Source organism: Ochotona curzoniae, unplaced genomic scaffold (assembly GCF_017591425.1).
Source record: "Ochotona curzoniae isolate NIBS_2020 unplaced genomic scaffold, NIBS_Ocur_1.0 contig_4792, whole genome shotgun sequence".
In the NCBI taxonomy this organism is placed as follows: Eukaryota; Metazoa; Chordata; class Mammalia; order Lagomorpha; family Ochotonidae; genus Ochotona; species Ochotona curzoniae.
The window spans coordinates 13,385,501-13,403,937 of NW_024466389.1; the positions used below are offsets into that span (position 1 = coordinate 13,385,501).

Here is an 18,437-nt window from a genome sequence, read left to right on the forward strand (position 1 = left end):
CCGCATGTCATTGCTCATTCAGAGGTGTTTTAGAATTATTTTGGGAGCACGTGTTGTGGCACAGCAAGCTAATCCTCTGTCTGTAAACCAGCTGCTCCACTTCCAATCCAGCTTCCTGTGCCTAGGAAAGCAGCAGATAATGGCACAACACTTGGGCCCTGCATCCACATGGAAGACCAGAAAGAAGCTCCTGTCTTCCAGCTTGGATCAGCCTGGCTGTGGCCGTTGTGGCCAAGCGGGGAGTGAACCAGTGAATGGAAGATCTCTCTCTCTCTCTGCCTTTCAAACAGAGAAATAAAATTATGAAACAACTTGGAAAAGTTCCACAAGCTAGGAGAAACAACTGCTAACACATTCCTTGAGAAATTGCAACTAAAATTTATCTCAGGGAGACTAAGATTCAAGAGGGCTTTTCAGACTTTCAGCATGAGAGCAGGAAGCCCGGCCACCCTGCTCTGTAACACAGGCAGCAGATGGCCGTCATGACGCTTCCACTCCTTCAGGGAGCTCGCTCTCCATAAGCCAGCTGCACGATTTCAGCACTAAAAAAGCAAACAGATCACATCTCTTAAAAACGAAACTTGAAATGGAAAAAAAAAAAAGTTAACAAATGCACAGTATCTATAGAATTTCCCAGAACAGTTTTCTGACTATTTGAGAAGCTGAACTCATCCACATAACACATGAATGGGACACATTCCCACATTATTTCTTGTCCTTAAGACAATGTTCTCCAGTATCACTAGGAACAGGCAGAATATAATCAAGCAACTAAATGAGAGGGTAGAAAATCCCAACAGAAAACACAAAATAGACTTGAAGTATTTTAAGTGTGTTATAATGGAAAAGCAAAGTAATGCATCAGCTGATCTGGTCACTTGATTAACATGTTAATTAGAGACATAGAAACCTCTTGTACAGGACTCCATTATGAATGCCACTGTTTGTTTATTTATGAGAGCTTTACATCTTCCTGAATACTTTTTAATACTTAATCCAATCATTACTAACAAATGGACAAATGGGTCTTAGTGTTCTTTAGCCAAAAATGTGTTACATTGTACTTCAGTCTTAACTGCTTGATGGCAAGTTTTTGAAGAATTTGGTCTGTGGCTTTCCAAATTAGGACTGCTGTAGCAATGCCAAGACAAAGGAAAACACACCAAGCGGGCGGGCGGAGAACCAACCTCCCAGTGAGACTCCCAAGGGCTTCAGGCGGCTGCTCTTGGGAGGATTTCAGAAAGTGTAATGAGAAAGCAGCTTGGATACATACTTGATTAAAATCGGGATCTTTTTCGGAATCTGGTTTAGCTTCTTCCTTGTCTTCCTCCGTTTCCGAACCACTCACGTTCAGCTCCGGAGCAGAATCCTTCATCACCTGCAACATCACCAGGGACAGAGAGAAGCAGTCAGTCACGAGGCAGGGATGCAGACTCTGTGCTGGGAATTTTGGCAGGCAACTTGTATCCAGAGAAGAAACACCTTTATTTTTGGCAGAAAATAGAGTGGGTCAAATATCTTATTTCCTATTGCTTGTTCAACATGGGTACCACAGGTCCCAAGGCTCTGGGCCGTCTTCCACTGCTTTCCCAGGCCAGAAGCAGAGGAATTGAATGGGAAGTGGAACACCAAGGACATGCATCCTGGGGCATGCAAGGTGAAAATTTCACCACTGATCCATTGTGCTGGGCCTCCCTATGACTCATTCTTACAGTTACCTCGTTAGCCATAAAAGTGTGATGTCTCCATGGAGAAGTCACTGCTATCCAAGGGTACATGTTATTTTCAGGAAGTTCATAGGTGAATGACACAACATCAAGTATACAGATTGTTAAAACTTTTTCAAGTTATCACAGTTCAGGTGGGAGGAGTCAGGAATGAAGGGTTTGGAAGTGCTTTATTTCTAGCATACAGTAAAATACTGACACTAAACTCAAATTAGGAAGCTGGATACTATTTTACATTAGATGCGGTGACCTAGTGGTTAAATTCCTGGCCTTGAACCCGCCCGGGATCCCATATGGGCGCCAGTTCTAATCCTGGCAGCTCCACCTCCCATCCCGCTCCCTGCTTGTGGCCTGGGAAAGCAGTCAAGGACGGCCCAAAACTTTGGGACCCTGCACCCATGTGGGAGACCTGGAAGAGGGTCCTGGTTCCTGGCTTCAGATTGGCACAGCACTGGCTGTTGCAGTCACTTGGGGAGTGAATCATTAGACAGAAGATCTTCTCTGTATATCTGACTTTGTAATAAAAATAAATAAATTTCTTTTAAAAAAAGCAGTTGGTATAAATTAAAAAATAAATAAATAACATTTGCAGAAACTAGAATTTAAAACTTACAGTATTTTGGTATGAAAACTTTGGAATCCACCTAGTATTTTCCCCAAGATAAATTTACTGTACACTGAGCATCTGTACTGCTTTTCCAAGCCATAAGCAGGGAGCCTGACAGGAAATGGAACAGCCCATAGAAAAAAAACTGGTGCCCATATGGGACACTGACATTTATAAGTGGAGGATTAGCTTTTTAAAAAATATTTATTTATTGTTAAGTAAGATATACAGAGAGGAGGAGAGACAGAGAGGATTATCTTTCATCTGTTGATTCACTCCCCCGGCAAGTGAATGCCAGTACTGTGCCAATCCAAAGCCAGGGGCCAGAAACCTCTTCCGGATCTCCCACACAGGTGAAGGGTCCCATGGCTTTCGGCTATCATCAACTGCTTTCCCAGGCCTCTACCAGGAAGCTGGATTTGAAGCAGGGTTGCCAGGATTAGAACTGGCGACCATGTGGGCTCCCGAAACGTTCAAGGGAAAGACTTTAGCTGCCAGACCACCGCACCAAGCCTGAGGATTAGCAATCCCCTCTCATTTGACATGGCAATTCTGAGTCAGCTCAGTTCAGAGGACACAAAACATTGCCCTAGACTGCTCTCACAGAACACAGCAGCAGCAGCAAGCTTGGTCGTTGCTACTTGTGGCAACTACAGGGAGCAGTACCTTTTTATTATCCACAACTTTATGGACGTAGATGGTGGCTTGGGTGTATTCACGCAGGTCTCTCTGCTGTTGACACAGTAAGCCTTCTCTGCACTCGGGACAGAGTTCTAAAAAAAAAAAAGAGAGAAACCAAAGTGACTAGTGAATTACCACCAAAGAAGCAAAGAATGAGAAAACATAATTGAGAAAATGCATTTAACCATCTTTAAATAATTGTATAAAAAATGTTAAGAAAGTTCACTTAATAGTCACAAACTTGGATGTATGTGTGGTTCTGGTTCTTGCCTGGGGAGCTGGCACCACCATCCCAGCTTTCACATGAAGCATAGAGCGCAAGGCTGACGCATCCTTTCCCTCTCCCAATGGAAACACATGTGGAGGAAAACTTACTAGGCTCAGAAATATACTGCACTTCCGAAGGGTTTGCATCTCCCAATTCAGTTTTTGTGATTTTAATAACATGATCCACGACGAAGAGTTTTTGTATCATCTGCCACTCACTGGGCCATATGAGAGCTATACTGTGCAAGAAAACACAATATGCATTAAGACACATGCAAATGAAGAGAGCTAACCCAACCACCTTAGTCTCCTGAGCCAAAAACCAAAACCAGTATTTATCATAAAGCATTAGAGGAAAAGTATACATTTATCAGCAAGAAAAATGTTAAACAATGGTACACAAGCAATGAAACTGAACATATTGGAGTGATAAGAATCTACACGATAAAAACTCCAAAATCTAGGTTGATTAAAGTGAGAAGGGTAAATACAGCATGCCAGTATTTATGCTTAAGCTTAAACCAATCCCATATGCACAGCAGCCTATTTAAAGGAATAATTTCTGAGACAGAAAGCCCTCAAATACAGGACAGAAAGCATCCAGAATAAAATGGTCACATCAGGGGCATAATCCATAGCTGAGAAGCAGAGTGAAATACTGGTTGTTGATGAACTTATCTGGGCAATAATACGCTGGACTTTATACTTGGTAGATGCTTGGAATGAAGGAATCTCAACTGAAGTTGAACTGTGGTAATGCACCAAGGTGGAGGAATCCACCATGGGGGTGGGGGGGCAGGGAGAAGGGGAGGAATCCCAGTGCCTATAAAACTGTCGCATAATACAATGTAATCAATTAAGAAACAACAAAAAAATATTGGTTGTGCGAGCCTGGAATGCTGGGGTCAGCTCGGCAGCTCCAGCTTGTGACACCTGGCAGCTGCAGGGAAAACTCGCAACCAAAAGCAGGCCGACTACGAGGCCATGGCGGAGGACACTGGGTACAGCAGAGAGGGAACTGGAGTGCGCGCAGCTGCGCGGCTTTCCTGGGGAAGCAGGTTTTCTTCCTTTCTTTTTATGTTTATACAGGTAAGTGTTCCCTTCATTAATGCATTCAGCCAAGAACTAGTTTCTTAAAACAGACTGTTAACATCAGATGAGAACTTTTATTAAACATACTTCATTCATCATTAGAAACAGAAAAACCAGAAACTCACAGTTTAGAATCTTCTTTGGTCATGGAAGCAAATGTAAACATGAGTCCCCCATGGGGACACAGAAGCGCACTGTTCCCCACCGAAGACACTGGGCTACATCGTGCGGGCTTTCTATTCAGAGGAGAAAGCGGGATAAATGTAATCTTAGTGCAGGAGGAGACTTTTTCTTAAATACTAAGTAAAAGAATCATTGAACTTTTACCAAAGAAAGCATATAGTGTACAGTTAGCCAAACAGAATTCAACAACTTTTCTAATGTGTGGGAGCCAACCCAAATTGAAGGAAAATAGAAAATGTCTGATTTCTACCTAACAAATTTTCGCCATTCTTCCACAAAGAACTGTGAGACAATATACAGGACATCCGTATCCTGGAATATGAAAGCCACAAAAAAAGCACACATTAATTCATCACACATTGAACACAAACTCTTTGAGACATACACTGTGATTTCCCTTTGGAAGTGTTATACTAAAACGGAAATGGAGCTTTATACCAAGAGGCCGCCAGCTGGGGTACACCCTCCAGAGCAGGTAACAAATCAGAATGAGCTGGGTTGTTCTCACTCATCAGGAATTTAGCAAGGGTTTTTCTCAAAAAGCCAAGCTGAATTAATTCTCCCCTTCGTGGGGACCACTGTACCTCTGGCCAGTTACTGAGACATGGTCTGTTTTTGTCCTGAAATAAGTTTGGAAGAGAAGTCTTTTGTTCGTTTGCAATCATCTTATGTAAGGCTTCGTTTTCTTCACCTTCTCTTTCTAAAATCTGAAAGAAAATGAAGCAATCAACTGTCTCCTGCTGACAGCTCAGGGCTCACCTCTCCCACTCCCCCCCACCTGAAGCGTCACGTCAATTCCCCTGGGAAGCTGCTCCAGGCAGCCGGCATGCCCTTTGCTCAGATGTTAGTGGAGCTCACAGTACCTTGCACTGGGAACAACATTCTTTATGACTTGGAAATTCGGGAGCTTTCGGGAAGTACTGTTGCAGCTTGCTCCAGGCCTCTTGAGAAACAAGCCTTCTTTCATTTTCAGATGTGCATAACTCTCCTGGGTGGGGGGAATCACATGAAAGAAAAATAGACTGAAAAAGATATAGATTGGGAATTTCTTTCTTAATAAGCTGGAATATTTCTCTTTTCTAGGAGATAGTCACCAATTCCTATCTCACATCCTGGATCTAAGTTGGGTCTGAACTGCAAAAAAAAAAAAACGCAACATAAAAAATCAAGTATGTGTTTTCTCCCACTTGGTAGAAAGGAAGCACAGCAGCTTACTGCCTTCCAGGCGCGGTGGAAGGGGCTGTAGCACACTTCCTTCACCCAACATGCAAAGGCCATGATTTCCTACAGACTTCTCCCATCAGAGTGCCACTGAAATTATATTTTCAAGATTGTTACCAGCCCTCTCTGATCTGCCTTAAGTTGTTAGTTTCAAGAGAAGCAATGAAGCCAGTGCAACCATTTCTACTTCCAATTTGCTTGCTAAAACTTGCAACCTGATTCAGAGACCAACTTAGAGCTTCAAAATCCCAGAAGGCAACAAGAATAATACTTGCTATGGGTCATGACCATCTTTCTTTTTCTTGGCAGATGGCAGGAAGGCACCTTGGTGGTCCCCGCTTCAGTTCCTGCCACCCTCCATCCAGGTTTCTACGGCCTCTCATCTGCCTCTATTTCTGCTTCTAGTTTTGATTGCTTCAACTGTTCCCAAGTGGCACATTAATGAGCTACACTTACGTCCCCACATGCATCACCTCCAGGAATTGCACCTTTACATTTCAAAGCACAGATGTGTTTCTGAGCTTACTGGCAAGGCACTGATAGAGTTCTTAAACGTCAAACTGTGAGGCAGACAGACTAGATCCAAGTCACCAACTGTGGAGTAGCGCAGCTGCACCATGGGCCCCGGCCTGTGCCATCCAAGCGGAACCCATGTCTAATGGCTTGAAACGCAAGCTTAACATTCAAGCTTTCCCTCCTTCTGAACTTTTAATTATTTACATTTTGTCTCCTTTAACAAAGTCTGTACTAGAAAATTTAGCTCATAAGGCTGAATTTTATTTCCAAGCAGGTTGTTAAATATTCTGACATACACTCGTTACTCATAGCATCCAGCAGTTCTGCAGTGGTTCTTTTTTCCTTAAGAAGTCAATGTTTTTAATTTGGAAAGCACTGCTACAAACCTAGACTTACTGAAAATGCAATCAGTAACTCTGCAGACCACTAACTTAGACAAGCTTGTTTATCATCCTTATGGTGAAATACAATACAGCCACAAAAAAAGGATTCACTGTGTATCTCTTCTAGTTCAGAAAAAGAGGGAACAAAGCATGGCAACATGAACCTACCAGTGCACTTTGCTGTCTCTATCTGCAGACAACTTCAAAGACATAATGGATGTGACACCTTGCTTTTTTCTTAAGATTTACTTATTTGAAACGGAGAGGAAAAGGGAGAAAAGGAGAGAGATGAAGGAGGGAGTCAGATCAGCTTTCCAGTCAAAGGCTCATTTCACAAGGCCTGCCAACAGTCAGTCGTGGACCAGGTCAAAGCTAAATGCCAGGATCTCATCCAGCCCTTGTACATGGTTGGCAGTGGCCCAAGGAATTGAGCCATTACTCACTGCCTTCCCAAAGGTAATAGCAGGAAACTGGATCAGAAGTGTAGCAGCCAGAACTCAAGCTGGTGCTCTGAGGTTGGCTGCCCTGAGATAGTCAGCGCTGCGTAAGTGGATGTGGATTATTTAACAAATTTAATTCTGAAATCAGGAAACAATTTGAACAAGTCCTTTCGCCGTGATCTAGTTGGTAAAGGAACTTAAAGGCCTTTGCACTATTTCTTCATCTTATGTCTGTTCTCAGCTCCCCATTGGTTTAGTAACATTTAATATATCTGAATGCAGTCTGTATCACACAATAATGAACAATTATTTGTAACGTGTTGAGAAACTCAGCACCAAAAAATGTTATTTTTTAACGTTATTTCTTCAATTTCACAAAGTAACACAACTATACGTATGCTTCAAGTGATTACAAAGACTCAAGTAAGACAGGGACACACACAAGACCACGCAGAGTGCAGAGTGTCGCATGCTGAAGACACAGTACACAGCAGTCAGATAATGAATGTCTAAGAAATTAAACCATCGTGGGCCGGTGCTGTGGCATGGCAAGTTAACCCACTCTCTGTGGTCCCTGCATCCTGTATGGGTGCCTGAATGATCTGCTTCCGATTCGGATCTGTACTAATGTGCTTTGGAAACCAATGGAACGAGGCCTGCGTGCTTGGACTACTGCATCCACGTCTGGTACCTAGAAGATGCTCCAGTTATCAGATGTTTCAGCCTGGCCCAGCCCCAGTCAATGTGGCCATTTGGGCAGTGAATCACATTGATGAAATATCTCCACTGCTGTTCTCTCCCCTTTCATTCATTCTTTCAAACAAATAAAAATTTTAATTAAATCATAACTTTTGGGCCCGGCACGGTGGCGCAAGTGGTTAAAGGTCCTCGCCTTGCATGACCGGGATCCCATATGGGCGTCGGTTCTATCTATCCCGGCAGCCCTGCTTCCCATCCAGCTCCCTGCCTGTGGCCCGGGAAGGCAGTTGAGGACGGCCCAAAGCTTTGGGAACCTGCACCCGCGTGGGAGACCCGGAAGAGTCTCCTGGCTTCGGGTCAGCATAGCATCGGCCGTTGCGCTCACTTGGGGAGTGAATCATCGGACAGAAGATCTTCCTCTCTGTCTCTCCTCTCTGTATATCCGCATTTCCAATAAAAAAATAATAATAAATAAATATTAAAAAAAAAAAAACTTTTACAGAGTTGAGTCCTGGTTCTGCTTCTGACTCAAGCAGTTGCGTCTCTGCCACCAATATAGGAGATGTAGCCCATGGTAGCAGGTGACCTCAGCCCTGGCTGATGAGGAACTGGGGCAGCTACTGGCTGATGGTAGACCCGTTTCTCTCTCTGCCTTTCAAACAAATAAATAAAATAAACAAACTGAAACATTAAAAACAAATACACTGGGTCCCAGCCACATGCATGGGAGACCCTGAGAGAGTTCTTTTGGCCCCTGACTTCAGTCTGGCCCAGCCTGGGCTATTACAGCAATTTGAGTAGTGAACCAGAGGAATAAGATACCTCTCTCTCTGACTAAGCTTTTTGACTAAATAAATGGATAATTTTTTTTAAACAAAAAGTAACATCAAGCACATTGATTCACTATGGCTGCCACAGTAGATCAAGATGAAAGACAAGGCATTTAGCAAAATATGCTGAAGTTAAACTAGCAAAAGACTTACGCTTCCACCTTACCATGTGGACACAGAATGTCTTCATTGAAGTTTAACTCCTCTTCCTCTTCTTTTCGTTCTTCCTTTGATTCATCTAATTAAAAGACACACACACAATAATTACTCTGAATTGGGTATGTTTCCATTTCAAAGTAGAATATAAACTATTCCGCAGTTTCTGACAAAGAACATTTTAAAGCATTCTGAAAGTTGCTAACAACTTTCACATTTCTTTCCTTAAAACGAAAAAAATATCTCAGTGATAGTTATGTAAAAAAATGTGCCTTTTCTCAATCTGAAAAATAATTTGAGAGTACTGTGTCACAAACCAAATTAATCACCTTCATATCATTTCCTTCCACCTACTTTTAGAGCCTGAACAGAGAGCTTTAAAGGCAAACAGAATTAAAACTTAAAGAATCGAACATACTATATGACAAGAACTTTTTTTGTTCACAACTCTTTCTCTGCTTTCCCACTCTTCTACTGCATTTTACCATCAGCTTATACTGGTGTCTACCGAAGACATTAGCAAATCTTTAGTTTCAAGAGATCAGAACACTGATCCATGGATTGAACTTATACTTACTGAAGACATTCTAATACAATATATATACATTATATGCTATGTCTATACTTAATGCATACAAGTTAAAAATCTCAAGAAATGGGCAAGGCAAGGACCTGACAGATATGACTAGATGTACTTTTTATGTCTACTGAAGTGTCAGAGCTGGGTATGTATGTGGCACAGCAATCAGGTCACTGGCTACAACGCCTCTCTCCCAGCTTCATAATGCCCAATCCAGCTTTTGAAGACGGCAGATGACAACTCGGTCTCTGTCTCCCACACAGGAGACCTGGATTGCCTTCCTAGCTCCCAGCTTGTCTTTCTCCCCCAAACCTGCCCCCACAATTGCATGCATTTGCATAGTGAACAAGTAGATGAAACATCTCTCTCAGACTTCCAAATAAAATAAAAATACACAATTAAGTAGCTTTCGCTTAAACTGGACACAGAAACGAACCCCTTAAGATGCTTTCTGGAAAGTATTTAACAATAAAATCAATATGCTCAGGATGTAGCAATTAACAAGTACCAATTCCTTGATCCAGAAATTTTGGGAACTTATTTCTCTGAAACAATCTGAAAACCAGGCAAAGCTGCAGGTAGGAGGGCATGCCAAGGTGTTTACTGTTCCTGGGCTTACATACTAACTGGAAAAACTTGAAATAAAATGAATGAATGGAATATTTTGATAGGGAGTTGTACAACTGAATCCAAATGAGTACCACCATTTAAATGACTATATCTTATGTAAAGCTTAGAAATTCTTCTGGTATATTTATGCTGTTTCAAGCTTTTAAAGTTTTTGAATGAGAGAATAGCACATGGCCCTGAAAGCAGCAAGCAAAATATTTTTTGGTGAGTTAACATCAAGGCATCAGAGATATGGAGGCTCCAACAGGTAGCAAACAAATATTGAATATGGAATACAGTGCTGAGACTAACTAGAGTATGGATCTCCAAATGACAATAAAACTAAAGCTAATGGGCCTGGCATGGGGGCCTAGCGACTAAAGCCCTTGCCTTGAATGCTTCGGGATCCCATATGGGCACTGGTTTTAATCCCAGTGGCCTTGCTTCTCATCCAGCTCCCTGCTTGTGACCTCGGAAGGCAGTGGAGGACAGCTCAAGTCCTTGGATACCTGCACCCATGTGGGAGACCTGGAAAGAAGTTCCTGGCTCCTGGCTTTGGATCAGCACAGCACCGGCCAATGCGGTCACTTAGGGACAGAAGATCTTCTTCTCTGTCTCTCCTCCTCTCTGTATACCTGAGTTTGTAATAAAGTTAAATAAATCTTTAGTAAAAGATTGTGGGAAAAAAAACCCTTTGACAAAAAGAGAACTTTGAGACTACTACCCTCGAACCAGGAAAACCGCTAAATTAGTAAATATCACCAAACCAATCATCCCAATTTTTAAAAAAGTTTTAAAGGTCTAGTTTTTTATTGGAAAGAAAGATTATCAGAGAGAAGGAGAGACACAGTGAAAATTCTTATTTCTGCTAGTTCACTCCCCGACAATGACCAGGAAGGGCTGATCTGAAGTGAGGAACCAAGAGTTTCTTTGGTGTCTCTAACAAGGTGCAAGGTCCCAATGTTTTCCCAGGCTATAAACAAGGAGCCGGATGGAAAACTGATGCCCATTAGAGATGCTGGTGCTCCGAGGTGAAGGATTAGCCAGTTAAGCCAATTGCAAGCCCCCGTATTTAAAATTTCAAAATAATTTCAACGACTTTGTCTTATAATGTACTAATCAAATTTATGTTTTATTTACATTGGAGCCCTCTACTTGAAATTCCTTGCTGAATTTAAAATAATACAAGTCTGTCTTTGACATTAAGCTATTTTTGAAGAGCTTTGATTGATTAAAAGTTGCCCTCAAATACATGGGAGTTGGTGCTGGGTGGGGAGTGCCTTTGGCATAGTGGTTAAGCCATTGCCTACAATGTCCATATTCCACATTCCAGTATCTAGATTCAGGCCCTTCCTGCTGATGGCAGTATCCTGAAGGCAGCAGGCGATGGCCCAAGTAGTTGTGTCCCCATTAGCCAAATGGAGGACTTTGGAACAGGTAAATTCCTGGTTTGGGTCTGGCCAACCCCTACCATCAGAATACTTAGTGAACACACCAGTGGATAGAGTGCTCTGCAGCCCTGACTTCTAAATGAATGAATAAATAAAACAAAATGATGTGCATGGGTAGTGGGCCCACGTTTCTCTCTCAGTCCGTACCTTTGTTGAAGCTGGTACCATTCATCTTCCCGTTGCTTTGCTCAGCTTCACCATCTTGTTCATCCAGTTGCTCAAGAGCTAGCTGGCGCCAGCTGCGCAAGGAGGACTTCCCCACCCAAAACCCGTCACTACTGTGGAACAGAGAGAACGTTATATCATGCCTGTGCTAAATGAATTCACATTTGAAAACAGCTACTTGCACACAATTTCTTTATATACTTCTTTTAGTGATTCTCATACCTTGCACTGAACTGCAGGTAACTAATATTTTACTTCCATCATAAATTTCTAGCGTCTCTTCACCTCATTTGCATTTACACCATTACATCCAAAGGGTACCTTCTTTTGCTGGCCATACACAAATACATTCAGATACGTTTTTAAGCTGGTACAAAGACATTCACACACGCACAAGTGCAGGCCCATGTTGCTTGTTTGGAATGACTAGAATATTCTTTCTGGGGACAAAAAGTCAAGTCCTACCCCTACCCTATCCGACTGATTCTCTATGCAGTAGAGCTCAACATACTCAAGGGCGTACTTGAGTAGCCAATTTCAATAATGCGCTGCAGTCTCACCAAAGGGAACACACGCCCCTTCACAAGGTTGTTTTTCCCACTTCATGCAATGCCAGGGCACAGACTAATGTTCTGCCTCAGACACACACCACTGTTTCCCCCAATGGGCAGAATGCAGTTGCAAGGCGGTCTGATTTGACCTCCTTTCTCTTTGTCACAGATACAGAAATGACCCTCGTGCAGTGACCCTCCTTGGGATCTTCTCAGTCTTCATCTCTCCTGTTTTCAATGCACAATAAGCTGCTTGCCTGTTAACTTCTTCAGTCTGTTTATCGTCAACAATGCATACTGCGCAACATACCCCTTTACTGTTGTTTTGAGCAGATTGCTAACAGTTTTATAATCTTCATTTAGCTGGTTCTTCAGACGCAACACACGACATCGCTCCACTACACATTCCTTACACAAAGCTTTCACTGCAGGCCAGAGAGAAAGGAAATGAGTTCATTCACTTGACGAATTCCCATTTTACAAAACACAGAAAAGCTCTGGACAAATCTCGATGAACTAGCATACAATCTAGGTTATCTCAATGATAGGCACAAGAAGATAGTCTGCATTGCCAACTGTGCAGATGTCAAATGTTACAATGTACTAACATTTTGCTACAGCTGCTATAGGCTTAGGTGTAAACAGGCTCTAGGGAGGAGAGTACTCCATATTTCTGATGCCTACACATTTAACGACATTCGTGTAGATCTGATCCTCAAGGCACGGAAAAAGAAGGCCTAATTAAAAATACACAGAAGTTCCAGGAATTGTAAGCATCTTTGCATTATTTGTAAAACATAAGTAAATTTAAAAAGTAAAACTTGTGACGTGTCCAGAAGCTTGTGGCTAAATGCTACTTTTATTCAGTGTGTTGCACTGGATCAGAAGATATCATTTAATTTCAGTGGAGGAGAGGTGAGGGAAGTGCCTTGCGATTTCCTTAGCCTGATCTACAGACACAAGGTAGGCAGGGCCTATACTGTCAACTGCTCTGTGAAAAGAATTACGTGTCAAAGAGGAGTGGCAGACCGAAGCTCCACATTCAAGGCAGACTCAAGCAGCTTCTACAGAAGATGCCATAACACAAAGTTATAGACAAGGAATCCACCACATGAAGGTTCAAAACCATATGCAAACCAACAAATTCTACCACATGTTTTCCCTTCAAACACCTATCTTTGAGACAAGGGAGACAAAAACAAAAACAAAAACCAATGTTTCATGAATAGCATAAGTTGCTTAACTTCTACAAAGAGTTGCTAAGTGTAAGGAACACTAAGTCTGATGGTTAAGGCAAAATCATTCTGATGCTCACTCATGAGACTGCAAGACTTAACACACTACACTTTCTTAAGCAGACAAGACGACATCCGGAATTACCAGTTAGTCTTGGACCTCCTCCGTATCTACTATAGAAAATGTCGGCCGCATACTCAGATATCCTCTTCATGATGGATATTTTATCTGGGTGAAGCTTGTCATGGGAACACAGGCAAGCATGATTATCAATAGGCTTGGTAGGTGTAGATTCATCCAACCACTTCTGGAGCCATTCCAGGGAGACAAACTCATAGGGTTCTGGGGAAGAAAGCAAGGCAAAAAAATCTATGTATTTTTAGAGTTTTCCTTCTATGTGACACATTCATTTTCCTAAACAAAACAAAGAACCACAAACTGTCCAAAGTTAGCAGAAAACCATTTGATGAGCAGGAAATGGACCTCCCCCAATTACAGGAGCCTTGCAGAGTATCCCTGGGGGATACTCTACCCTAGGGGACCAGTTGGCATTGTTATCCATATTCTTTCTGCAGGAGGCAACTTACAGAAGTGTCTTTAATCAGGATACGTGTACAATTTGTAATCCACAATGGTTTGTAAAGCATGCAACCTCAACTCCTACTACATTTATTCCAACACTTCACAAAGATGTGATATATTCATACACTTGAAAGCTGAGATGCTAGACCAAGTTCTAGCACAGAACCTGTCACAAGGCTGGCGAGTTAAAATGACGGCTGTGATACCTGCACCTACCATGTGCATCGGTTCAAGCCTTGGCTCTTGCAGCTCCCTACTAATGCACTTTGGATCCTGCCACCACATGGGAGACCTAGATGGGAGTTGTAGACTCCCACAATATCCCTGGTCCAGCTCAGATCTTGTGGCTGTTTGGGAAGTGAACCAACAGAGGGATGATTTCTCCCTGTTTCCCTTTTTAACTCTTTCAAGTAAAGACGCCTTTTAAAAATTAAATCTTATTAGCCCACTGGAATCGACAAGCTTGGCCTCATCCATGACGAAGCTGATATCAACTAAGGAAAGGTGCTCACTATCCCGATACAAATCTACATCATGTTCTAGTCCATGCATTTCTGCCTAAGAAAGTAATCTACTTTAAACAGGTTCACGGATGAATAATACTAGAACTGAATTATCAATTCTGAATTGATAATTGCAAAAACCGGCCACAGTTGATACCTCAAATAAGAGGTTTAATTAGGGGAAAAAGAAAAATGGAAAAATAAAGGACCAGCTTTGATCCCTTACGAAGAGTCCCAGTGAGTCCCATCGTAAAACAGGATATCCCCCTTTACCTCAGATACAGGAAGGAAACAATGTGGAAATGGTCTTGCCCACTTTCCGTTAGCCCTTGAATCTTTTTACCCTAATTAACTATGTAAAGATTGTCAAAAATATAATAAAAACGAATAAAAATCAAATGAGAAAAAGAACACAGAGGCTGAATTTACCAGTTTGTACTGCGTAATACTGCTGATAAAATCTGAAGGGGACTTCACCACAAAATCCAATTGAAGCAACGTTCTACTCTGCTGAGCTACCCATGAAGAAAGCTAACCTTTGCCTTAGTGTAGTTTATTAAGAGCAAAATTTGGAACTGTTGACCCTGGATGTGGTGAAATGAGCAGCAAAGCCCAAGCAGAAGAGACGTGCGAGCAGAGAGCAGGGGCCAGCCCGAGTGCTGCTGCCGAGAAGGTAAAGAGCAGCAGGACACTTACGCTCTGTACGGTTCAGGTATTTTATTTATTAAACGAAGGTAACAATATTTGCCTTCTAGCTACCTCACAGAAATTAATCGCACATTCACACACCACATAAAAGAGGAAGCCTTAAATGTAATACAGGTAGCAGAGTTGTAGCGTTTCTAATATATAATAGTACTGTAAGTTACATTCCAAACATTTCCCAATTTTGTTAGCTATTTACCAAGTTTGATAAATCAGAAAGTGTACTGTGGGTACCAGGAATGCTAAGTTAAGTGATCTTTGAGAGGAAAGCAAAAGTCTTGGCATAAGCATCCTTTGCCCAAGAAGCCACAGTGATGACAATGTTGAGTGAGTAACTGAACGGCTACCAAAAATGGGCAAAGGATTGCAATTCCCTCCATGTTCTACTTCCCAAGCAGCTGGGAGGGCTGAGTCAGGTGGCGATACCTGCCAACTGCTAACTGGAAGAATAAACCACAAGCACCATGACACAGGAAACAGTCAATCCTGTCAAGGGAGAAACTTCAAACTCTCCTTCCTGTCACAGTTTACTATTCAGCAACAAGCTGATTCAGAGAGGCTTAGTTCAAGGCAGCCTTTTCCACTACACAGAATTTCCTAGAGAAGCTTGTTGTTTTTGGATAGTACAGTATGAATTCAATATAAAAAAAAAAGTCATGTACAAATTATAGTGAGAAAATAAGAGAGCAGAGACTGATTCAGCACATCTTTTATTATCGACTCGGCCAGCTTTCCAGACTTCAGTGTAGTATGCTGGGGGCCCAGGGAAGAAGAGCGACTGCGGATAGAGGTCTTGTTACATTTTTGATGCCTGTAACTACCAAGGCCTGCACTGAGAGCTCTCTCAAAGCCTCCCTGAGAATAGAAATTGAGCACAACTTTTCAAAATTCAACAGGATTTTGCTTGCGGCAAGATTTGGGTATAGCAGATATTTCTGCACTAAAGAAAGGGAGGCTCTCAGACAGTCCGTTAGCCCTTGTGATCCGGCACACTACCTCAGCATAGTGTTTCAGGTGCATGAAGAGCCAGCTATCAACTGGGAGAGAGCTATCTCATCACAAAGCCACATGTACTGAATTACAAACGCTCAGAACATGGTCAAGCAAAAAGGCAAAGGTAGCAGCTGGCACTGTGGTGTGATGGGTTGGGCCTGCCACCTATGTAACACTGGCATTCCATATGGGATGGCCAGAGTTCTTGGGCCCCTGTCACCAACATGAGCAACCTGGATGGAGTTCTGAGCTCCTGGAACAGTCCTAGCTTTATTGGCTTTTTGGTGAATGAATCAGAAAATAGAAGATCTCGCTCTTTCTACCTGTTTTTCCTCATCTCTGAAATTAGAGAGGAGTGGGGCAACAATGGCTCAACTAGTTAGTTAATGCTACAAGTAGCGCCAGGACCCCATGATGGGATGGTTAGATCGGTTTTTCATACCTGCATCCCATGATGGATCTTTTTTTTTTTTAAAGATTTCATTTTCATTGCAAAGTCAGATACACAGAGAGGAGAGAGAGAGGAAGATCTTCCTTCCAATGATTCACTCCCCACGTGACCACAATGGCCGGTGCTATGCTGATCTGATGCCAGGAGCCAGGAACTTCTTCCAGGTCTCCCACGCAAATGCAGGAATCCAAGGACTTGGGCTGTCCTTCACTGCCATCCGAGGCCACAAACAGGGAGCTGGATGTTCCCAGCTTCCGTAGAACTGCCAGGATTAGAACCAGTGCCCATATGGGATCCCGGTGCGTTCAAGGTGAGGACTTTAGCCACTAGGCCATGCTGCCGGGCCCTCATGATGGATCTTTAGTTTGATTCCCAACTGCTCACTTTTGATCCAGTTCCCAGCTAATGAATATTCTGGGAGGCAGCAAACAGCCAATGGTTTGAGTACTCAGGCTCCTGTTACCCATGTGGGAAACCAAGATGGAGTTCCTAGCTCCTGGCTGCAGCTTAGCCAAGCCCTGGCTTCTGCAGCTACTTAGGGACTGAGCCAGCAGAGGGAAGATCAATAATTCCCTCCCTGCTGCTTTGTCCTCCAAATAAGTAAGCACATCAATAAATGTTTTTAAAAAGATTTAGAGATTCAAATCAAAATATAGTACAGACAGTATCAGACTTTTAAAAACTTCAGTTTCTTCGTAGAGATACTAGATAAAGTTGAATAAAACATACATTAAAGGAATGTATTAGATAGTGCACGATAATCCAAAGAAATCAGGGATCAGCATAAAAAAATATCAAATTTTTACCCATATTTAAGAGTTCCTATTAATACTGTCAGGCACAAAGAACAAAAGAAAAAGAAAAAAGGAATAGGTGAACTGTTTCCACAGTAACCCAACACACTGTTCTTTAACACTGAAGTATCTCACAAATTACAAATATCAGCACGAGTCATGTCTGTACAGTGCTGACCTAACCTTACAACCTGTGAATCCATTTTCACAAGTACCAAGTCATCATTGGATTACATAGCAATTTGAGAGTGAATATGCTGGTTTTAGTGGGTTTTAACAAAGAGTAGGGAAAAGTCTGTTCATATACACTGTGAACATATAGAAACAAGGCACTTATGGCAACAGTGCTGTCCCAGAATATCTTACAGACCAGCTCCAGCAGGCAACCTTTGGTAGAGCTCCTTAACCTCTTCGTGCTTGGCTTTTCCTTTATCCACACTTTGCTTACGCATCTCAGCCATTTCAATACACCACTCCTCAAATTTGGAATTATCCCGATCTACCAGCTCTTGAAGAAAGGCTATTCAAAACAGAAAGACAAACAACAACTTTTATCCTGGCTTTCAAAGACGTCTAGTGAGCCATGCTGACCTGAAAATTGTATCATAGTGGTTAAGACATTGGTGGCAACTTCCTACTGTGGTCTTCCTTCCTGCTAGAGACCTCCAACCTAAAGGAAAAAGTAAACTGAAGACAGCCACTAAAGCAGTAACAGGAGCTCCCTCCACCTCACTGTCCGTAGCCTCACTGGAAATGGCTCAGAAACACACCTTCAAAAGAAATACCACAGAGCTGGAATAAGTCTTCCTTTTAGATTTTGAATCTAGGACATTTTACAAACTAAACCTTACCAGTACTCTACAAACTGAGCAAAATCCCATGTCCACATTATCTTTGCTGATGTTGCTCTTTGATGTTAATAGAGGTAACTGTCCATGGTTACTACATTTCAAAAGATTGCCACTTTAAAACAAGTTGGTGATCATTTATATAGTAATTTGTTCCAACATTCACC

At 42.3% G+C, this 18,437-nt stretch overlaps 1 protein-coding gene across 6 annotated transcripts in view; it reads right to left on the reverse strand.

Moving 5' to 3' along the window:
• The window catches only part of USP48 (ubiquitin specific peptidase 48), a 57,953-nt gene that overhangs the window by 11,925 nt on the left and 27,591 nt on the right, over window positions 1-18,437 (reverse strand). For 3 of the 6 annotated variants that reach the window (XM_040988045.1, XM_040988049.1, XM_040988044.1), the window contains exons 11-22: window positions 17,793-17,942; window positions 13,539-13,736; window positions 12,469-12,583; window positions 11,590-11,720; window positions 8,813-8,884; window positions 5,421-5,545; window positions 5,142-5,264; window positions 4,808-4,869; window positions 4,500-4,610; window positions 3,391-3,521; window positions 3,001-3,107; window positions 1,274-1,378 (exon numbers count right to left, since the gene is read on the reverse strand). In XM_040988045.1, the coding sequence (XP_040843979.1) occupies window positions 1,274-1,378; window positions 3,001-3,107; window positions 3,391-3,521; window positions 4,500-4,610; window positions 4,808-4,869; window positions 5,142-5,264; window positions 5,421-5,545; window positions 8,813-8,884; window positions 11,590-11,720; window positions 12,469-12,583; window positions 13,539-13,736; window positions 17,793-17,942 (1,430 nt within the window). The remainder of the gene's footprint in view (window positions 1-1,273; window positions 1,379-3,000; window positions 3,108-3,390; window positions 3,522-4,499; window positions 4,611-4,807; window positions 4,870-5,141; window positions 5,265-5,420; window positions 5,546-8,812; window positions 8,885-11,589; window positions 11,721-12,468; window positions 12,584-13,538; window positions 13,737-17,792; window positions 17,943-18,437) is intronic. The other 3 variants (XM_040988048.1, XM_040988047.1, XM_040988050.1) reach the window with 2 other exon arrangements.